This window comes from Hordeum vulgare, chromosome 4H, assembly GCF_904849725.1.
Source record: "Hordeum vulgare subsp. vulgare chromosome 4H, MorexV3_pseudomolecules_assembly, whole genome shotgun sequence".
NCBI classification, from domain to species: Eukaryota; Viridiplantae; Streptophyta; class Magnoliopsida; order Poales; family Poaceae; genus Hordeum; species Hordeum vulgare.
This window is the reverse complement of record NC_058521.1, coordinates 85,444,850-85,468,204: the sequence shown is the minus strand read 5'-3', so window position 1 is coordinate 85,468,204 and position 23,355 is coordinate 85,444,850. Positions and strand designations below refer to the sequence as shown.

Here is a 23,355-nt window from a genome sequence, read left to right as displayed (position 1 = left end):
ATGATGATCATACTTCCAGTGCAACATACCTTTGAACCGTAGGCGATGTGAGCTAATCGTAGAAAAGAAGGAACCTAATGCTTGTGCTGTTTAGTATGTAAATTATCATACCGTGCTTCATTTTATAGGTGAAGGACATGCTACAATGCTTGGTGCGACGGACTTCAGCTAAAAAAATTGAAGATGGACTAAAACAACACTTCCTCACCGTGCATGTCGTCAACGGAAGATGTGGACATCCTATTTGCTAGCTAGTGCCGTAGCTAATGCATGCATGCTTAACAATTTTTTTTGTTTTGTTTTGTGGACAGTGCCGTAGGTGATGCATGCATGCATGACCATCTTGTGGCATAGCTGGTGGCGCATAGTCGGGCCTCATAGTCACACAATTTACTAATTAAGGGTATGATCAACATGCAACCGCGAATTAAGCTGTTGACCGATTGGATTGCCGTTTTCCACACTTCTACGGGTGTAAAAGATATAGACCTTAATTGATCGTTTTCTGAAAATCACACATGCGTGATAGTATACACTTGTAAAATTAAGAAACGTATATAATTTTACCCCTATTCCAAACAGGACCTAAGGTAGGCAAAAAAAAGAAGGCGGGGAACTGGGTACCTCACCGACACCTGCCGACACATGCTATCCACTCACCCTCTCTCTCTCTCTCTCTTCGTCTGTCTCTCTTCACTCCGTTCTATCCACTCACCTACTCCTTCCCTCCTGTCTCTTCCTCCACCAGCCCATCTGTGGGTGCCGCCGGAAGAAAAATCCGCGATAGAAAGAGGCGGAACTGTTGACGAAGCCTGGGAACGAAACAAAGAAGCGTCGAAAGGGGAGGGCGAGAGGAAGGAAGGGGAGGGGCGAGAGATGGGGATCCGGTTCGTGCTGCTGGTGAACAAGCAGGGGCAGACGCGGCTGGCGCAGTGCTACGAGCACCTCTCCCTCGACGAGCGCCGCGCCCTTGAGGGCGAGATCATCCGCAAGTGCCTCGCCCGCACTGACCAGCAGGTACTGCTCCCCCTCCCATCCGCGCCACCCTCCTGCCAGCGGAATCCAACGCCTACCTGTAGTCCTCGCCGCCCCTCTTCTTGACCTGGATCCAGGAGCCCTGGCTTCATCTTGAGCCCGAATCAAGAACGACGTTCCTTTGGATCTGGATCAGGATGGGCTGTTGTTTGCCTCGATTTCCATGTCCGTCTCATGGGAACTCTGTGCCAATGCAGTGCTCTTTCGTGGAGCACCGTAACTACAAGGTCGTCTATAGGCGCTACGCCTCCCTCTTCTTCCTCGTCGGCGTGGACAACGATGAGGTGCAGCACTCTGTCCCGTCTTCATAACTTCATTTTTATTGTTTTCCGGTCACACCAATTAGGCTGCCTTAGCAAATCATGCAGTCGATTCAGGCTAATGTGTTGTGCGCTCTGCTCTAATCATCTGGTTTTGCTAGACGGAACTTAATTGCAACCATTTTTTTTGCTAATTGAAAGAAATTGTATACAAGTAAAGTCAGGCGGGCTACCAGAAGGTACCATCAGATCACCATATCTAACAGGACAATTCCCAACAAATTGACTAAAGAAGCTATTTGCTATGACCAGGGGAATGACAAGGAAAATTAATAACAATTTGGTCCTCGAAATCACCCTCCTACGTATTGGAGTGGTGGAGCCCATAACCGTGCTCTGTTAAGCGCTTCCCTTGCCATCTGATTTAGTGGCTCCCTACCCTTATGCAGCATATTTTGGACACCCTTTTTAATGTGAGAGCTCTTGATGATCAAGCCAATAGCATATGTTTTATGCCATTGTTAGCACATTTCAAACATTTCCTTTTTTTCTATATTGTGAGAACAGGCGTCCGACAGGTTCTGCACCTGCATGCTCTTCTCCATATTCCATGAGGTATTGCATCAGGTACTCGTCCACCGGGTCGGTTAAGTAGATAACCTGCCAGAGAAAACATATTGTAACGTTGGTATTCATCTTGTAATGTTGCTATCTCAAACAAACAAACAAAGTTGCAAGAATTTGCTCATATAGCCCCCATGTATGAGCTAACACTAAAGTAGGATGCATAATTATATGAGCTAACACTAACGGCCCTGCAATTTACATATAGCAGAGGCAAGGAAAAGATATGGTGCACCTCATAATGGGGTTTAGGAGGTTGCCCACAAATAGATGATGCATGCCATCCATCGCTAGCACTGCGAGTACTAAGCCCTTACACAGTAGCATCTTTGTCTTGTGTCCCATCGAAACTTTCAGAAATGATTTCAACAAACTTGATAATAGCCCTAGGAATAAACACCGATGGGCTAATGCAGTCCCGCAGGGCCAGGGCACATCCCATTTTCTGGGCTATCATATCACAATTAGTTGCAGACTTTCACCTTATGAACATGTTATATTTTTTTCTAATACTGGAAAATGATAGAAGAGTTCATGATCTCCGAGAAGGAGCATGCCAACGCTATCAAGCAGAAGATTAGCAAAGTTGGTAAGATCTGAGAATAGCTTGGCATTGATGTGCTTCTTCATGGACAACCTAAGTTCAACATCCTTTTGTTAATGATGTTTAGTATTTCGGTGATCAGCTCCTGTATTGACAAGCAACCATGCCATACCATACGATCATGTAACCTAAATACCTAGTCATCAGTTAGACTACTACGACGACGGCTGGAAGAACATACTCACAAACCATCGAAATGCAAGATGACCTATCCTTAAATTTATATCTGCTAGTGGTTTGTATATCTTGATCAAGGATCGTTGTATCTAGCATGACTATTCACAAAGGATCCACCTATTTCTTCATACATATACATGTCTTCATAAATTCGTGGACATGTCAGGTTCCACAAACATGTTTCAGAACATTATGTCCAGGAACTTTAAAATAAAAATAAAAAGAGAAGTAGTTGTCGATCAGGCCTTTTTCCTATTTATAACTATATATATATATATATGGATCACTTTCTGAATTCACTGATACGTACAACAATTTTGAATGTATAGTGTTTAGCATGATTTAAATTAATTAACCTACTACTGTTATCGAACCCACTGCTTATATATATATATATATATATATATATATATATATATATATCAGGAGAGGCATTCATATCGATGTTCAGCAAGAAAGCTCTTTTCATAATAAGATGAACAGATGGGAAAATGTTGCTTTTCCTTTTTCACATTAGGAAAACCTGATTGTAACACAAAGTTCAAAATGAAACTGATATGGCTTACAACAAGTACCTGAGGGGGCATCATAGCAGCTGGAGCTTGCCCATAGAAGAGTTGCTGCCCAAGAGTATGCATAGGAGGGTACATGGGGAGTCGAGGAGTCATAGAAGGGGTCATTGGTAGAGGGCGCATCTGAGAGAATTGAGCCTGAATAATATGGAATCATCTCCACATTGACTGGTATTTTGTGCACAACTAGCCAATTTAAACACCAAGTACTCAGTCATTTGGTTCTACTGTTAGTTATATTAAGGTAACTGTAGGTTTAGATTTTTTTGGTCAACCCATTTGAACAAACTCCCTTGAGTACTACACAGCAAAAAAAACTCAGGTTAGTGTGCACTAAGTTCTACAATAGTTATGTCGCTGTAATGCAGATCTGAACATACTTTACCTTCAGTTGGTATAATTTGATCCGGCAACTTTATGTGCTAAGGACTTCCTTGTATACTATGTTCTTCATGGTCGTTAATAAGGGCTCAGATCTTTTTCACTTCTTTGAATTCTTGCTTTGTTCCTTGCCCTTGACTATACCCTTGCCGTCGTCCTTGATGGCGAGAATCTTAATGTTCCTCTTTGCGGTGGCTCTAGACAATGCAACGTAGAGCTGACCGTGAGAGAAAATCGGGTCCGGTAGGTACACCCCGATAATCGGTATGGTCTGTCTTCATGCCTTGTTGATCGTCATGGCAAAGCTGAGTCTAATAGGGAACTGCTTTCTCTTGAACTTGAAAGGGAAGATATCATCATCGGATGGACACAGAGGTATCCGAGGAAGGAACACCCTCCTACCAGCATGTTGTCCTAGCACGATTTCTGCGTCGATGGCGTTCCTCTGGAAACCTCGGACCACAAGCCTTGTGCCGTTACATAACCCATTAGCTGGATCTATGTTTCTCAATAGTATAACGGGGCAATTTATCTTTAGTTTGAGGGCATGCGGAGGCAGCCCGTTGGGAGTATGGTTGTTGAGGAACTCGGGGGCATAGTAGCCGTGTGGGTCATCCTCTGCACTATCAAAACTATGGTAGATCTTCTCTTCGCCCTGGAATTGCTCTATCATGCATGTGTTTATCTTATCAATGTTGTCGTTCTTGGAGGAGAATATCGCTCGAGATGTCATGTAATTAGGATCAGACATGTTGTGGTCTAGAGAGGAAATACATGGTCTATTAGATTCTCTAGGTCAACACCGTCTTATGTTGGCGGCACACATATGTCTTGAGGGAGCCTGATGTTGCCTTCCTCGTTGGTTTCTTCGGTGCCGTTGCCTACCCTTAGCAAGTAATATGCGAACCATGGGTCATTATGCGCCCTCATGTTCCTGACGAGCCTTAGCTCGCGCCTACCCTTCTAAAGGTACAAACTCCGCAGGGTCGCATCGATTATCTGACCCTGTGACCCTTTCCTCACGACTGGAAGGACCTGCCTGAAGTCCCCACCGAACACGATAGATTTCCCCCCGAATGGTTGGTGCCGTCGTCCCATAATGTCCCGCATGCTATTATCCAGTGCCTCAACAGCTTGCCGCTTCGTCATGCTGGCCTCGTCCCATAGGATAAGGGAAGCCATGCGCAGGAGCTTGGCCGTCCCACTTTGCTTGGTGAAGCTGCACGACGCCCCATCTTCAATGCTGAGTGGGATCTTGAACCTCGAGTGGGCTGTCCGGCCTCCAGGCATGATGGAAGGGGCGACGCCCGAAGTCGCCGTAGCCACCGCTATCTTGCCCTCCCCCCGAACCTTTGCGAGGAGTGCCCTGTATAGGAAGGTCTTCCCGGTGCCTCCCGGGCCATCGACAAAGAATACACCCCCATCACCGGCTTCTACTGCTGCCAGGATCTCGTCGTATGCAAGCCTTTGCTCATGGTTTAGCGAGGATCCTAAAGCAGCATCGTGTGCGTCAACCTCGATGCTGGACTACTCTGTGACTTCTCTAGCCTCACCTCCAGTAGTGTCATAGGTATCGTCGATGTACGGAAGAGGGAATAACGCTATGTCTTTGCCCATTAAGTGTAGCATGCCCCTGATGTCTAGCAACACCATCTGCTCCACTGCCTTTTAGCAGGTGTGTGATTGGCGGTAGTCATCATACATCGCCTCTAGGTGCCTATCCCATAGACCGCGCACATCACCTGGCTCGCAGAATACCAAGATTGTTGCAAAGAGCCTCCTCTGCGAGGCTGGCATCGCGAATTGTGTTGACTCTGTAAGAGACTCGTCAAGCGTGTTGTCGTCCTCGATGAGGCCCAATCTCTCAGCAGCCTCACGGATGCTATCACATAGCACACCGTCCATGGTCCTCAGGTCCTCGAAGGATGTCTTGCCTGGTACGTGGTTGAGCAACACTCGTAGAAAGTACCGCTCCCCCTCGGCTGGATGTGCTCACACGATTCGACCTACTTGGTGTTGCTTTTGCCTCGGTCTCCAGTACTTTGCTCTCTGCCATGTGAAACTTCCCGGAAAGTCCTTGTACAGGATGTCTCGAGCCCAAACATGCTACTGATTAGCGAGGAAATACTCCGTCAGCATTGACTTAGAAGCTTTATCACGGGCGACGACATCGGTCAGGTCCTCTCCTGCTTTGAACGTGACACTATGCATATTTGGGAGATGAAGCGGCAACTATAGGACCGACGAGAAAGTCTCAGAAAGATTGAAGCCGAATATCCTCCACATCGCCTCCGGTGGAGTAACCCATCTCGCATCGATGTACCTTTTAATCTCGTCTACAACCCCTTTCTCGTCGGGTTGGTCGATGCTGATTGACGCTCGGTTGTGGCCCTTGTATACTTATTTGTAAAGGTACTTGACGGCCTTGATGCTGGAGCACACCTTGACATTTATGTGGCAGTTGAACATCCGCAACAGATAAGGGTTGTAAGGCACCACCCATCTCTTATCCAGCATCTGACGTCGGACCTTAGACTGACGACCATCATCCCGCCGTCGATACACAGGGTATGAATCCTTCCCTTGTAAGGTGTTCTGGTTGAATGGTCGTGGGTATTGGCTCTTGCACTTCAAGTCTTGCATCTACACATTTTTGGGATTTAGATTACCGCATGGGCCGTGCATCATATGCTTCACGACCATGGCATAGAGCTCTGGATACTTATGCTTGTCCGGGAGCTCTGCGGATATGATGCGGTCATACTGCTCTAGCACCAATGGTCGCAGTTTGCCGCATGCTTCAGGATGTGCGTGCTGTCTTGGATGTTCGAGTAGACATAGTCAAAAGGATCAAGGTCGATAGGCCCCGTTTCGGAGGAGTCCACGGGCTGATCGATGTCCGTGCCATCAGCGTCTTATCCTGCAAGCATCGGCGAGACATAACATGACATGATAGGATTCACATCGTAAATGAATAGTATACATGGACGAGAAGCAAAAGGCGTCTCAGAGTACCTTCACCGGCAAACAGGTAGTACTCATCATCCATGAGGCCATCGGAGAGTGCACCATCGTCCATTATTCCGCTGAGGAAGGCTTCCATATGAGCTGCATCATTGTTGAGCCGGTAAGACGGCGTGCTTGATGAAGGGGGAGGAAGGTTTAGTTTGACTGGTGACATGGTGGACAGTAAAGATGAAAGGGTTACCATCGGTCCCTATGGTGTAAGACGGCGTGCTTGATGAAGGGGGGGGGGGGGGGGGGAAGCCAGTGAAGCAGCTCATGTGGGTGGTGAAGATGACCTTGTTGGTGATTTGTTCACATCTAAGGTACTTGCCTCTTGGTGGGGAGTCCTCCGCTTAGCTTCAAAGCTTGCATTATGACGATCTAGCAATGCTGACTTCTTACCCTCTGGTATTCCCTTGAATCTTCTTTACAGTTTTACCTTCTTTGTCAGCTCGCTTCTTAGCCCTACGCTCTGCTCTGGTCTCATGCCTCTGCTCGTGGGCATGATTTTGGTTCTCGTATATTCGCTGATCGTTGCCTTGCTGCGACGCATTGATGTGCTCTTCCTGTTGGACTCCATCGCCCAGGGTACGACTAAGGTACTCGCCTGCACCGTTAGATAGCTAGTAAATACTGGTTGAACACACATGGACATATCAAGTAGTGGAAAGATGGGGGGATTACCTTTTGATTCCAAGCCGTGAACAACCTTACTTGGTGGCCCGGGGGCATGAGATGAAGCGGCGGGTTCCCGACTGCGAACGGATGAGGGGTCGACATATGGTTGGGGGTAGCTAAGTTAGATGCATCTGGTCGCGACATTGCTATGGATTCAATGCAAGGGGTGTTGCGCCTAGCCACGAGTTTTGCGTTTCGCTGAGCTCGCATATTCTGCTTCTCACTTGCTCTTCGGCGGGAGTTTGTCTGTTCTTTGTCCTCGACCGACATATTTTGGTAGGCTGCCCTTCTAAGGGTGCTACTCTGTTCCTTCTCGTCTGATGTCATATGTTGCCTAGCTTCTCTTTGACGGGAATTCCTATCCTCATCTGTCTTCGTTTTCCAAGTTGCTCTGCGACGTGCATTGATTTCCTCCATCTGTTCAGGTGTTAACCTATTTCGCCGTGCTATATATTGGTCTCGCCTTTTCTGTCTTTTGTCCGATGTAATGACTGCACTTGAAGCAAGGTGTTCAGGACCAGTCTGTGAGGTGTTGAGCCTCGGCGTATATATGAAACAATATCATGCTCAGCGCTGCTAGGTATTCCTCCAAGTGATGCACTATGATAATAGTAGATGCCTTCACGAGAATGATTTCCTGAAGAACCATTTTATGGACCACTTTGGTTATGAAATGTATAATGCTAACGGAAAATATGTTAGTGGTCAAGGGCGATACCACTTGGGGTTTCGACATGCTGCACTAGCCGAAAGGTCATGATATTGCTGGCTATGGGAACCATCCTACGGAGTTGAGTTGGCAGATTCTCATCATCGTCGGAAGACGAAACACTGTTGTTAGTAGTATCCGTTTGGTCGCGAATGGAAAAAGCAGAAAGTGGTCGGTGGGTAATGGTGGGTTGTAGCCTCGGTGTCCTCTCATATTCAACAACTTTCCAAGAATTAATGTAGGATAACTTGTGAAAGAACACTGTATACCTTATATGCACACATGTGAAGGGCATAGACATACCTCTTTTTCCTTTATCATAAAGATTCCCTCTTTCGTGTGACATCTCTATCTCATATATGTTATTCACTAAAACTGCATTCATATGGCAAGATACAAAATTAAATTAGAGGGTCTGATGTGCTGGATTTGAAGTATTCCCTTGCTACTAGGAACTGGGGACATGCAAACCAAGCTGGTACACGAGCTGGTGTGCATCAAGTGTGTACATTTTCATGATTGCATTCATGTGTATGTTTTACGTATGCGTCTACATTATCACATCTTCGGAGGTTAAACTCTCCCATTGGGCGTGAAGGTTGATATCACTCAAATTGTTTTCGTACAGTACTTCCCCATCAAAATTTGATCTTCTCAGGACAGGTAAGTTATTCACATTCTAAAATTCTCTCACGGCTAGTGATTTGTAGGCCTTTCATATGCAATCCTGAATTAGTTTCATATCTGGTACTTACTATGCAAACATCTTTGTTTCTTCTTTCTATTTGCATTTCTTTATGCCGAGGCCTTTCCTTCATCCTAGATTAATGCTCTGCTAGTAATTCACGCTTCACTGATATTTGACATAGAAAATGATTGTTTCCAATATTATCATATTAGGGTACCCCTATGCAAGTGTCAATTACGTACTTAGTAGTCACTGTTACCAAGGTTTCAGAAAATGAAGCGTGCACTTTTACAACTTTAATGCTACATATCTTCTCATGAATTAAGGTTAGTAAGATTTTATTTTCGCACGTTTAAGTTATTCGTAATGACTTTTTCCTGAATGCTATAGACCTTCACTACCTGCATTGCCACGAAAGTACTCATCCGAAGTGTATTAATATGTGTTCTGTACATTAATTTGAGGACTCAAATCGCCGTCCTCGGAGAACTGCAAATCTTTGCAACCTATCCTTGAAGAGAGCACAAATATGGAGACTAGAAAACATATTTTGTGCAGACACCCACCAACTTATGGCAACCTAATCACAATTCTCTCTATCGATGGTGGAGGGATTCGAGGAATCATTTCAGGTGTTGCTCTTGCCTTTCTAGAATCAGAGTTGCAGGTAAACCTGTAGTTATGTACATAATTGATTTTCGTATCTTGTGATGTTGGCATATTTCCATGGCAACAGTCACCTGGTGAGAAATATAATAGATTACAAGTCCATGTTCCATATATCGTATTAGATGAAATAAGCTTGCAATTTGGTTGTTTGGTTTGTTTGAAGTTCAAACTGTCAGGATTTAATTTGAGGACTCAAATCGCCGTCCTCGTAGAACTGCAAATCTTTGCAACCTTTCCTTGAAGAGAGCACAAATATGGAGACGGGAAAACATATTTTGTGCAGACACCCACCAACTTATGGCAACCTAATCACAATTCTCTCTATCGATGGTGGAGGGATTTGAGGAATCATTCCAACTGTTGCTCTTGCCTTTCTAGAATCAGAGTTGCAGGTAAACCTGTAGTTATGTACATAATTGATTTTCGTATCTTGTGATGTTGGCATATTGCCATGGCAACAGTCACTTGGTGAGAAATATAAGATATTACAAGTCCATGTTCCATATATTGTGTTAGATGAAATAAGCTTGCAATTTGGTTGTTTGGTTTGTTTGAAGTTCAAACTGTCAGGATTTAACTCAATTCACTAAACATATCTTGTTAACTTAACTGTAAAGTAAAGGTACTTCCATAACCCAAGTAAATCTGAAACTTTGTATTAGCGTCACAACGAGGGTGTTGTCTTGTTATTGTCTGCTCCCTCTTCTTTTATTGTTATTTATGCACCTGTAGATGTTGAGCAGTTGCAGTTGAGCAGAAGATTCAAATTCTTGGCAAATTGGATTTATTTTTTGTATTACATAAGTTCAATATTCTGCTAGTGCTAGTTCTGTATTTCTGGTTCTTTTATCTCTTCCGGGCTCGTGGGCTAAATATACTTGACGTGTAACAATGCTATTGTTTCCATATGCACCAGAAGATGCTCCTTTCTTTAGAAACACATTCATTTTTAATTGATGATCTTGATGGCGTCCCACTGAAACTGTTATGTTAACTTCTAAAGAAACTTGATGGAGCGGAAGCCCGGTTAGCAGACTACTTTGATGTCCTTGCTGGGACCAGCACAAGGGGACCTGTGACTACCTTGCTCACTATACCAAATAAGAAGAGAAGACCAGTTTTTGCGGCAAAGGATATTCAAGCATTTTATATGGACCATGCTCCCAGAATTTTCCCACAGCTCAGGTGAACACATATGTTATGTTTTTGACTTCTTGTTGATTGAATTGGGAACTTGTCCAGTAACACATATTTTCTATTTTTTCTAGGGGTGCATTTGGTAGGATAATGAGGATACTTCGCTCATTCTCAGGACCTTGTTATGATGGCAAGTACCTTCATGAAGTTGTGAGAAAGAAGTTAGGAAGCGGCAGGCTGCATCAGACGTTAACAAATGTGGTAATACCGACTTTTGATATCAGGCGGCTACAATCAATCATGTTTTTGTCGTATGAGGTTTCCCACTTCCCCCCTCTCTCAAATCTTTTGGGAGACCTAATTTGAGTACCTGTAAAATATGGTTGATGTTTCTTTGTATTGGATGCCAGTTATAGTAAATCAGAGCCAATTCACTTTAATTATAGTACAAGAAATACATGCTACTGAAATGCATATTTATTTGTTTTCGCTGTAAATTTACTTCAAAGGGAGAAGATATGTACGAAGCAGAAGTGAGAAGTCGAGAACTTCCATTAATCTTTCATGATGGAAATTTGCACAAAAATGAACCTCCTATTATCATGTGACAGGTTAAGAAGAAGAAGAAGAGCACAATGGATGCTTTGTTATCAGATATTTGCCTACTCATTACTTCAAGACTGAAGATTCTCATGGAAACACCAAGGAGTTTAATCTTATTGATGGGGGAGTAGCTGCCAATAATCCGGTACTACAGCTGCCTGTAGTTTTGCATAACATACAGCTTGGGGCATGTGCTTGATTCAGAGACTGAAGGAAAGTCTTAAAATTTTGAAATAGACCTAATATATGTCTTTGTTGTGTTGAGGCCTTAGTTGCCATTCGATAAGTAAGCAAACAGATATTCAAGCAAGATTCAGATTTCTTCCCGATAAAACCTATGGACTATGGCCGGTTTTTGGTCATTTCACTTGGCACAGGCTCATCAAAATTTGAAGAGAAGTACGATGCATAAAAGGCTAAATCATGGGGAGTGTTGGATTGGTTACTTAGCAGTGGTTCCACACCATTAGTAGATTTCTTCACACGGGCAAGTGCAGATATGGTGGATATTCACATTGCTACTATTTTCAATGCCTTGCATTCTGAGCAGAACTATCTGAGAATTCAAGTAAGTAAAATGCAGACAACTTATTTTGTACTCCCTTCGTTCCAAAATAAGTGTCGTGGTTTTAATTCAAATTTTGGAACGGAGGGAGTATAATGCAACCAATAAATCAGCCTACTTTTACTCAGAGAATACCATTTCTACATGACAGGATGATACCCTACGGGGGACACTCTCCTTAGTTGATGTTGCCACCAGGATAACTTGGAGAAACTTGTCAATGTTGGAGAGTTGCTTCTAAAGAAACCTGTCTCATGGGCAAATTTGGAAACTGGCCAGAGGACACCAATGAGGAAGCTCTCAAGAGGTGAGCTTGGCACCACCTATCAGGAATCAGGTTATTATAATTGCAGTATACATCTCTACTTATTAGCTAATTAGCACCTTATTTTCAGATTTGCAAAGCTGTTGTCTGATGAAAAGCAAATTCGTCAAGCAAGATCACCGAAATGAAGTCCGATCTTTTTTACGTCAATGCTCTGCCAGAGAAATTTTTCTCTGCATGGCATACCCCAGTTGCCTATTAGATTAGAAATATTTAGGAAATAAGCAGATTTATCTCATATTTTGGATAATTTTGCACCAGTTGCCGTCTATACATCTGGAAAAGGTTCATCTACAGCTGGTTTTACATCATCTGTAACAAGAATACTAGCTGGGTATGGCTTTCTCAACATTTTGTTATGATTGTCACAATCGATTTTTTTCATTTACATAATAGTATTCATTTTCTATATGAGATATTAACATGTTTATTTTATCATTATGTAGAAAATGAGACAACAATCCCACGAAACAGGAAGAGCTGCAAAGAAATCAAGGTGGGTCTTGCATCCAAAACTCAAACACAACATTTTAGCGTTTTGTATTTCTCAGCTTCTCTTTTATCCCATCTTAACAGCAAGCCCACCTTTGAAAGTAAAAATCCAGCGCTGGTTTAAGGATGAAGCAAATCCCACGCAAGTAACAGGTTAGTCTATTTTGATGCATACTCTTAATGTTCAAGCTATGACACTACATACATATGTCCACGTGCATATGTGGTGGTAGTGTGATTGCATCTTCGTGGAGATTGTAAGCCACCTTACCTCATGCTTGGCCCTTTTAGTTGGTGTTGTTAAAGAAACTTCCCTTGCTACAATTACGAGCTAGAATCAAGATCTTGATGAATGGAATCTAAAAAACAAAACTCAATCAACGAAGAGAGGCGTGCCGTAGAGGAGGAGCCCCACGCGGTCGTAGCGGAGGCAGAGGCTGGCGAGCGGTGGAAGTACGCGGCTGTAGAGGAGGCAGAGCCCGGCGAGCGGCGGAAGTGTGATCGGGCTGGGGCTACGTCGGAGGAGCTGCAACAGAACAGTTCTCTGGAATAGATAGATCGTGCTCTGGTTGGGCGACGTTGATTGGCACCAAGCCATGAGTCGTGGGTTTGACTAGGCAGTTTTGTTGGTTTTCTTAATTGTCGCTTTGGTTTTCGGAGGGATGTAAAAAATCTATTAAAGGGGGATCGCAGGCGCTTTGGTTTTTGGTGGACCGCCTTGGTTTTCAGAGGGATGTAAAAAATCGGGAGGGGGGTGACGTGGGTGCCGAGACTATTAAAGGGGGATCGCTGGTCGAAAGGTCACGACGGCAGATCCCCCTTTAATAGTAGAGATAGAGTGGGGAGGGGTGGATGCTTCCCTCCATTCATTTTCGAAGTGTGTCAGGTAACTTACTGAACTCGAGATCGATTCCATGCCCGAGCCATGAATACAATTTTCTCTCAGAAACCAACACCTCCACAATAGAAGCAGCAACTTTGCTCTCATTGCTTATGATTCAGCACTAAGTACAATCAACAGCCAATCCTCTCATGTGTGCCAAAATGCTTCCTTCCTCTGGGGGTAGGACCCACTCATCCCTCATTGCATGCCTAAGGGCCCTGGTTTTTGTGCAACTGATGACAGCATGGTACTCATCCTCCTGGCCATTACCACATATGTTACAGGTTGCATCCATTGTGATTGTGCGCCTGAACTTGTTCATCTTGGTCGCTAATGAGTTTGTGACCAACCTCCACCCAAATATCCTCACTTTCGGAGGTACTTTGGCTTTCCATACGAGATCCCAAATGATGCAGTTGTTTGCATCATTTGTTGAGCTCGAGGGTGCAAGGGATGATTGATGTTTTAGAGCTGCCGCAAGCTTTTAAGTGTTAGGTTGATCTCCCGTTGAATGGACCAACGACCCATTGGAACCTTGACCCATGCCCTGATCGGGGGCGTCCAGCCCAAGCAAGGCTGGTGGGCCCCTATCGCGCAGTGCTATAAAGAGGAGGTGAGGACCATGGCACAAGAGACGAGGTTTGCCGCCGCCACTGGTTCCCCACTCCTAACCCTAATCCGATCCAGAGGGTAGCACTGAAGTGATGGGAAGTCCATCACTGCCACTATAGGATCTCTCTCTCCTTCCCCACCATCGTCACCACCTCACGACGGTAGCCGGAGTGAGGTCATCGAGTGCATTACAAGGTAAAAATCACTATCTAATACCGAACACATCTAGCCTAAGATCCACGGGATCTATCAATGGTATCATGAGCCAAGTTGGCATTAGATGTGTTTTCGGATGAAACATCTACATAAAAGATTCCCCTCCCCACATGAACCCTAGATGGGCAAGTACCGAAGATGGCCTAGGGCCTCGTCGGAAAAGAAGCGTCGCCGCAAGGCCGCGCCTGTTCCTCTCGATCCCCACACGCATCGGCAAGCCGAGGTGTGGGGAAGAAGAACCTACCTCCTCGGATGCAAAGTACGGATCAAGATCCAACAAGAAAAAAGAAAAAAAGAACTCGGATCCGATCCAAAAAAGCAAACCAAGAAAAAAAGGGGGAGGGAACAAAGCAAAGCATCAGCCCTTCAGGCAAAGGGCATCAACACCGCTCCCTTGACGGTGGCGCGTTCACCTTAAAGGTGCTCGCGCGCGCCGGCAAAAGAACCTGGATGATGCCCAGGTTCTTCTCTGTAAAGGGAAAAAGGAAATAAGGGCACCACAAGCAAGCCGTTCGACGGCAGTGCGCTTCCACGAAGGGAAACGCACCACCGGCAAAAGGGGTCGTCACGGCGCCAACAGAGCAAAAGAAGGTGCGGCGCGGTGCGGCACGAGACTCATGGTCTTCGCTGCCGGCGGCCAAAAACCCCTCGCAGGCCAAGTTCCACCACCACGGCGGGGCCCCAGAGACCCTCCTCGGCGGGGCATCCATGCCGCCAGCGCGAGGGAGGGCTCGGCCACCTAGCCTGCAGGGGAAAAGGCCGGGAGCCACCGGCGTGGTCTGCCTGAGAAACAGGAGGGGGGGAAGCAGATGCACGGCAGGGGCGGCTGGAGCAGGAGACACGCTCGGCGGGGCATGAAGCCTCTCGCCGAGAGAAGAAACGAGAGCAGAGAGCGGCGGGCTGGTAGAGGGGGAAATGAGATTAGGGTTGCGCCCCTCCCAGCGGACTCCCCTTTTTGTTCCTCCGAGGGGCGCGGTGAGCCGTCGGATCGACGCGGATGGCTGGGATTGCCTCAAGGGGAAACCCTAGGCCAGGGTGGGCCTTTGGGCCGCAAGTGAGAGGTCGGCCCAGCCGACGGGAAGACGTGCCAGGCCACGGGCCGAAGGGAGGCGCGTGGTGCCAGGCTCACCTGGTGGCGGGCCGAGGCCACAGGCCGGCCCAAGTCGGCCACTTATTAATTTTTAAAGGATTGTTTTCTGTTTCTGTCTATTAAGGTAGATTCAGAAGTATTTTCTAGGCATTTTTCATACGAAAATATGTTTAGAAAATAGCAAAGAAAAATGTTCGAAGTTTCTCTAAAAGAAATGTTGATTTTTCTGAAAAGAAAAATAATTGGTTCTGAAAATAAAAGAAGATTTTCAGAAAAAGAAAAGTTCATGAATTTTATAAAAGAGATTATATATAAAGTTCATGAATTTTTTAATTATGACAGAATATTTTTCTGTTATAGTAACATGTTTTTTTCTGAAAAGAAAAATAAAAGGTTCTGAAAATAAAAGAAAGATTTTTAGAAGAAGAAAATTCATGGATTTTATAAAAGAGATTATAAAGTTCATGAATTTTTAATTTTAGCAGAATATTTTTCTGTAACGGTGTATGAATTATCATATTCACGTTTTCCGCTACAAAGTAAAAAGATTTAATCCTCCAATTAAGTTGGAACCAACGGGAAAATTTAAATGGAAGAACTGTTATTAACAAAGTTTTTCCCTTGTGGGTGAAATAAGATTCCAATAATTTCCGCTATGATGAAATAAAAATGTTTGTTTTAAAGTTAAATATGGTATTGTTATTTTCTTACCAACGTTGATGATAACAATACTATAATTGATGAGGCATCTCATGTTTAAAGCTTAAATCTCTGATAAATTTTGTATCAAAGTGATCAATTTTCGGAGCAGAGATAGAGAAATGCATATTTCTATTTATGCTGCAATATGGTTAATGATGATGATTATTTCTTAGCAAAGTTGTTCAATAAGATTACTATCATCACATTGTTTATGAGTTATATGCATTATTTCCATTTCTGCCCAACGGTGAAATGGAATTAATGTAGAAGGATGATGTTTTATTCTAATTCTGCCACCACGGTGATTTAGAATATTCCAGAAAGTTTTAAAAGGTTTAATGTGCATGATTTTAATCAGGCTAACGTAGGGTTATTTTTATGCTCATTACCGTTGTTTATCGGCTAAGTTTTCTCAGACTAAAAGTTATTCAAGCTTTCACTCATCAAAGCGAATGTGTTGGGCACTAGTGACCCGAAAGATGGAAAAGAAAGGTCAAAACTTGAGGGAATAAATTCTCTCTAAAGAATGGCTTCACAATAAAAGAACTCTTGGATGTTAATTCAAGAAAAGAAAAGCGATAGATCATTGAGAGTCTTGGTTGACGAATGTCTTTCGTGTACTCTCTATGATGAAGTCTCCTTTTTTCAGTCAACATGATTGAAATGAAACAAGCAACATGCATGTTTAATTTGACCAACGTCGGATCAAACATGTGTGTCAAAGATAATTCAGATTTATTTCTGAATTTGATGCAGTCAAAAGAGCCAATTATGGCATTTATGTCCCTTAGAGGGAATTAACCGCATGGCGGGAAAAGTCTGGGAAGAATGCCTCACTACTGGAATTGATAAATTTGCCGTCTTTTACTCCTCCTCCTCCTCCCCCTCCTCCTTCTTTTACTCCTCCTCCTCCTCCTCTTCCTTCTTTTACTTCTTCTTCTCTTTCTCTTATTCTACGTAGCTATATTAGACTCATCCAACAAAGCCTAAATTGGCTAATTATCCATCTAAATGACATAGTTAGCATAGTTAGCTCTTAAATGGTCTATTTAATAAAAAATGACCTATACTTAGCTAATTATCCTCGAAATAACATAATTTAGCTCCAAAAAGGCATTCTTAGCCAATTTAGCCCGAAAAAGGAGACGAGAGGAGAAGAAAGAGAAAAAATGAAAGGAAGGAAGAAGAAGAAGAGGAGAAGGAGAAGGAGAGGGAGGAGGATAAGAAGAAGGCGGAGAAGGAGGAGAAGAAGGAGAAGGAGCTCCTCCTTCTCCTTCTTCCTCCTCCTTCCTCCTTCTCCTTCTTCTTTTCTTCTTCTTCTCCTCTTCCGTCTCCTTCTCCTCCTCCTCCTCCTCCTCCTTCTTTTACTTCTTCTTCTCTTTCTCTTATTCTACGTCGCTATATTAGACTCATCCAACAAAGCCTAAATTGGCTAATTATCCATCTAAATGACATAATTAGCTTAGTTAGCTCCTAAATGGTCTATTTAATAAAAAATGACCTATACTTAGCTAATTATCCTCAAAATGACATAATTAGCTCCAAAAAGGCATTCTTAGCCAATTTAGCCCGAAGAAGGAGACGAGAGGAGAAGAAAGAGGAAAAATGAAAGGAAGGAAGAAGAAGAAGAGGAGAAGAAGGAGGAGAGGGAGGAGGATAAGAAGAAGGAGGAGAAGGAGGAGAAGGAGAAGGAGGGAGCTCCTTCTCCTTCTTCTTCTCCTCTTCCGTCTCCTCTTCCGTCTCCTCCTTCTTTTACTTCTTCTTCTCTTTCTCTTATTCTACTTAGCTACATTAGACTCATCCAACAAAGCCTAAATTGGCTAATTATCCATCTAAATGACATAATTAGCTTAGTTAGCTCCTAAATGGTCTATTTAATAAAAATGACCTATACTTAGCTAATTATCCTCGAAATGACATAATTAGCTCCAAAAAGGCATTCTTAGCCAATTTAGCCCGAAGAAGGAGACGAGAGGAGAAGAAAGAGGAAAAATGAAAGGAAGGAAGAAAAAGAAGAGGAGAAGAAGGAGAAGGAGAGGGAGGAGGATAAGAAGGAGGAGAAGGAGGAGAAGAAGGAGAAGGAGCTCCTCCTTCTCCTCCTTCCTCCTTCTTCCTCCTTCTCCTTCTCCTTCTTCTTTTCTTCTTCTTCTCCTCTTCCGTCTCCTTCTCCTCCTCCTCCTCCTTTTAGTTCTTCTTCTCTTTCTCTTATTCTACGTAGCTTAATTAGACTCATCCAACAAAGCCTAAATTGGCTAATTATCCATCTAAATGACATAATTAGCTTAGTTAGCTCCTAAATGGTCTATTTAATAAAAAATGACCTATACTTAGCTAATTATCCTTGAATGACATAATTAGCTCCAAAAAGGCATTCTTAGCCAATTTAGCCCGAAGAAGGAGACGAGAGGAGAAGAAAGAGGAAAAATGAAAGGAAGGAAGAAGAAGAAGAGGAGAAGAAGGAGAAGGAGAGGGAGGAGGAAAAGCAGAAGGAGGAGAAGAAGGAGAAGGAGCTCCTCCTTCTCCTTCTTCCTACTTCTTCCTCCTTCTCCTTCTTCTTTTCTTCTTCTTCTCCTCTTCCGTCTCCTCCTCCTCCTCCTCCTCCTCCTTCTTTTACTTCTTCTTCTATTTCTCTTATTCTACGTAGTTTAATTAGACTCATCCAACAAAGCCTAAATTGGCTACTGGTCCATCTAAATGACATAATTAGCTTAGTTAGCTCCTAAATGGTCTATTTAATAAAAAAATGACCTATACTTAGCTAATTATCCTCGAAATGACATAATAAGGCTTACGTAGCTGCAACATGACCTATTCCCCCTAACTTAGGTATTAAATGACCTATAATTAGCCTAGCTAGATCAAAAATGGCTTAATAAGCATAGTTTGCTTCGGAATGACCTATTTTACCCAAGTTAGCTCTGAAACGACCTATAGTTAGCTAGGGTTCCACCTAAATGACATAATTAGCTTAGTTAGCTCCTAAATGGTCTATACTTAGCTAATTTCTCTCCGAAATAACCTATCTATACACTACTTCATCTACTATTATTCTTCTAACTTTCTTATTTGTCATTTTGCAGATTACCTTCACTTCACGGGAAGCTTGGCAAATATTGATGAAATGCTTGAAGATGATTTCTTGTAACATGGGTTGTATTGAAACTATTGTAGTATATGAAACTTTGTATGCATGTGGATGAAACTGGTGTAATATATGAAACTTTGTATGCACGTGGATGCAACTTGATAGTTGGATATAAGAGGTTACTTTAATATGGTTATGAGTACGGAAAGAAATTTATTTATGTCAAATATATATATATATATATCCTGATTATTGTTAAAAATGTTGGATATAACAAAAAATAAATAAATAAGGGGCTGGTTCCCCTCTTTGTCGTATGCCCCCACATGGCAAAGGGGGGGAGGCAGACGGCAAAGGAGGGAATCTGCCCCCTCTCTCTCCCCTCTTTGCCGTCTGCGCACGCACGACAAAGGAGGGGAGGCAGACGGCAAAGGCAGACGGCCTGCCGTTAACACTGTTGGAATTATGCCCTAGAGGCAATAATAAATATAGTTATTATTATAATTCCTGTATCAAGATAATCGTTTATTATCCATGCTATAATTGTATTAAATGAAGACTCATTTACATGTGTGGATACATAGACAAAACACTGTCCCTAGCAAGCCTCTAGTTAGCTAGCCAGATGATCAAAGATAGTCAGTGTCTTCTGATTATGAACAAGGTGTTGTTGCTTGATAACTGGATCACGTCATTAGGAGAATCACGTGATGGACTAGACCCAAACTAATAGACGTAGCATGTTGATCGTGTCATTTTGTTGCTACTGTTTTCTGCGTGTCAAGTATTTGTTCCTATGACCATGAGATCATATAACTCACTAACACCGGAGGAATACTTTATGTGTATCAAACGTCGCAACGTAACTGGGTGACTATAAAGATGCTCTACAGGTATCTCCGAAGGTGTTCGTTGAGTTAGTATGGATCAAGACTGGGATTTGTCACTCAGTGTGACGGAGAGGTATCTCGGGGCCCACATGGTAATACAACATCACACACAAGCCTTGCAAGCAATGTAACTTAGTGTAAGTTGCGGGATCTTGTATTACGGAACGAGTAAAGAGACTTGCTGGTAAACGAGATTGAAATAGGTATGCGGATACTGACGATCGAATCTCGGGCAAGTAACATACCGAAGGACAAAGGGAATGACATACGGGATTATATGAATCCTTGGCGCTGAGGTTCAAACGATAAGATCTTCGTAGAATATGTAGGATCCAATATGCGCATCCAGGTCCCGCTATTAGATATTGACCGAGGAGTCTCTCGGGTCATGTCTACATAGTTCTCGAACCCGCAGGGTCTGCACACTTAAGGTTCAACGTTGTTTTATACGTATTTGAGTTATATGGTTGGTTACCGAATGTTGTTCGGAGTCCCGGATGAGATCACGGACGTCACGAGGGTTTCCGGAATGGTCCGGAAACGAATATTGATATATAGGATGACCTCATTTGATTACCGGAAGGTTTTCGGAGTTACCGGGAATGACGAATGGGTTCCCGGAGTTCACCGGGGGGGGGGGGGGGGGCAACCCACCCCGGGGAAGCCCATAGGCCTTGAGGGTGGCGCACCAGCCCTTAGCGGGCTGGTGGGACAGCCCAAAAGGGCCCTATGCGCATTGGAAGAAAAATCAAAGAGAAACAAAAAAAAGGAGGAGGTGGGAAGGGAAGGAAGGACTCCCAGCCACCAAACCAAGTCCAACTCGGTTTGGGGGGGGGGGGAGACCTTCCCCCCTTGGCTGAGCCGACCCCCTTGGGGCTCCTTGAGCCCCAAGGCAAGCCCCCCTCTCCCACCTATATATACGGAGGTTTTAGGGCTTATTTGAGACGACTTTTCCACGGCAGCCCGACCACATACCTCCACGGTTTTTCCTCTAGATCGCGTTTCTGCAGAGCTCGGGCAGAGCCCTGCTGAGACAAGGTCATCACCAACCTTCGGAGCACCGTCACGCTGCCGGAGAACTCTTCTACCTCTCCGTCTCTGTTGCTAGATCAAGAAGGCCGAGATCATCGTCGAGCTGTACGTGTGCTGAACGCGGAGGTGCCGTCCGTTCGGTACTAGATCGTGGGACTGATCGCGGGATTGTTCGCGGGGCGGATCGAGGGACGTGAGGACGTTCCACTACATCAACCGCGTTCACTAACACTTCTGTTGTACGGTCTACAAGGGTACGTAGATCACTCATCTCCTCTCGTAGATGGACATCACCATGATAGGTCTTCGTGCGCGTAGGAAATTTTTTGTTTCCCATGCGACGTTCCCCAACAGTGGCATCATGAGCTAGGTTCATGCGTAGATGTCTTCTCGAGTAGAACACAAAAGTTTTTGTGGGCGGTGATGTGCGTTTTGCTGCCCTCCTTAGTCTTTTCTTGATTCCGCGGTATTGTTGGATTGAAGCGGCTTGGACCGACATTACTCGTACGCTTACGAGAGACTGGTTTCATCGCTACGAGTAACCCCGTTGCGCAAAGATGACTGGCAAGTGTCGGTTTCTCCAACTTTAGTTGAATCGGATTTGACCGAGGAGGTCCTTGGATGAGTTTAAATAGCAACTCATATATCTCCGTTGTGGTGTTTGCGTAAGTAAGATGCGATCCTACTAGATACCCATGGTCACCACGTAAAACATGCAACAACAAAATTAGAGGACGTCTAACTTGTTTTTGCAGGGTATGCTTGTGATGTGATATGGCCAACGATGTGATGTGATATATTGGATGTATGAGATGATCATGTTGTAATAGATAATATCGACTTGCACATCGATGGTACGGCAACCGGCAGGAGCCATAGGGTTGTCTTTATACTAATGTTTGTGCTTGCAGATGCGTTTACTATTTTTCTATGATGTAGCTTTAGTAGTAATAGCATGAGTAGCACGACAACCCCGATGGCGACACGTTGATGGAGATCATGGTGTGGAGCCGGTGACAAGAAGATCGTGCCGGTGCTTTGGTGATGGAGATCAAGAAGCACGTGATGATGGCCATATCATGTCACTTATGAATTGCATGTGATGTTAATCCTTTTATGCACCTTATTTTGCTTAGGACGATGGTAGCATTATGAGGTGATCTCTCACTAAAATTTCAAGACGAAATTGTGTTCTCCCCGACTATGCACCGTTGCTACAGCTCGTCGTTTCGAGACACCACGTGATGATCGGGTGTGATAGACTCAACTTTCACATACAACGGGTGCAAAACAGTTGCGCACGCGGAACACTCGGGTTAAGCTTGACGAGCCTAGCATGTGCAGACATGGCCTCGGAACACATGAGACCGAAAGGTCGATCATGAATCATATAGATGATATGATTAGCATAGGGATGCTTACCACTGAAACTATACTCAACTCACGTGATGATCGGACTTGAGCTAGTGTAAGTGGATCATGAACCACTCAAATGACTAGATAGATGTACTTTTTGAGTGGGAGTTTAGCGTATAATTTGATTAAGTTAAACTCTAATTATCTTGAACATAGTCTAAGTCCACTTTGAATATATTTGTGTTGTAGATCATGGCTCACGCGACAGTCACCCTGAATTTTAATACGTTCCTAGAGAAAGCTAAGTTGAAAGATGATAGAAGCAACTTTGTAGACTGGGCTCGTAATCTTAAGCTAATCTTACAAGCTGGGAAGAAGGATTATGTCCTTAATGCCGCGCTAGGAGATGAACCACCCGCTACGGCTGATCAGGATGTTAAGAACGCTTGGTTAGCACGTAAGGAGGACTACTCATTAGTTCAATGTGCAGTCTTGTATGGCTTAGAACCGGGACTTCAACGTCGCTTTGAGCGTCATGGAGCATTTGAGATGTTCCAGGAGTTGAAGTTTATCTTTCAGAAGAACGCCCGGATCGAGAGGTATGAGACCTTCGATAAATTCTATGCTTGCAAGATGGAGGAGAAATCGTCTGTCAGTGAACATGTGCTCAAAATGTCTGGGTACTCAAACCGTCTAGCTGAGCTGGGGATTGAACTCCCGCAAGAGGCTATCACTGACAGAATCCTTCAATCACTGCCGCCAAGCTATAAAGGCTTTGTGTTGAACTACAACATGCAAGGGATGAACAAGTCTCCCGGCGAGTTGTTTGCGATGCTGAAAGTCGCAGTGTCTGAACTCCGTAAAGAGCATCAAGTGTTGATGGTGAATAATACCACTAGTTTCAAGAGAAACGGCAAAGGCAAGAAGGGTAATTCAAAGAAGAGCGGCAAGCCTGTTGCCAATC

At 44.0% G+C, this 23,355-nt stretch overlaps 1 protein-coding gene and 1 pseudogene across 5 annotated transcripts; both read left to right on the top strand.

Moving 5' to 3' along the window:
- Positions 1–668: 668 nt before the first annotated feature.
- Positions 669–9,065, top strand: LOC123447955 (AP-4 complex subunit sigma-like). 5 transcript variants are annotated; one of them, XM_045124700.1, is made up of 6 exons: positions 669–1,017; positions 1,233–1,319; positions 1,863–1,922; positions 8,499–8,577; positions 8,675–8,709; positions 8,947–9,065. In XM_045124700.1, exons 1-6 carry the CDS (start codon positions 877–879, stop codon positions 9,052–9,054), a joined length of 510 nt encoding a protein of 169 aa, XP_044980635.1. In that variant the 5' UTR covers positions 669–876; the 3' UTR covers positions 9,055–9,065. The 5 variants fall into 5 exon arrangements, with proteins under 5 accessions (XP_044980635.1, XP_044980634.1, XP_044980633.1 ...); XM_045124699.1 differs by having other exon boundaries at positions 1,863–1,910; positions 8,675–9,040; XM_045124698.1 differs by having other exon boundaries at positions 8,675–9,040.
- A 196-nt stretch (positions 9,066–9,261) lies between these two features.
- On the top strand, positions 9,262–12,520 carry LOC123450304 (annotated as a pseudogene).
- Positions 12,521–23,355: the final 10,835 nt, after the last annotated feature.

Excerpts from the sequence above, each read along its gene's own strand:
- LOC123447955 (XM_045124698.1), top strand. The coding sequence starts at position 877 with ATGGGGATCCGGTTCGTGCTGCTGGTGAACAAGCAGGGGCAGACGCGG. Across the intron at positions 1,018-1,232 it reads TCGCCCGCACTGACCAGCAG|TGCTCTTTCGTGGAGCACCG; the intron begins GTACTGCTCCCC and ends GTGCCAATGCAG. Across the intron at positions 8,578-8,674 it reads TTTCATGATTGCATTCATGT|TACTTCCCCATCAAAATTTG; the intron begins GTATGTTTTACG and ends GTTTTCGTACAG.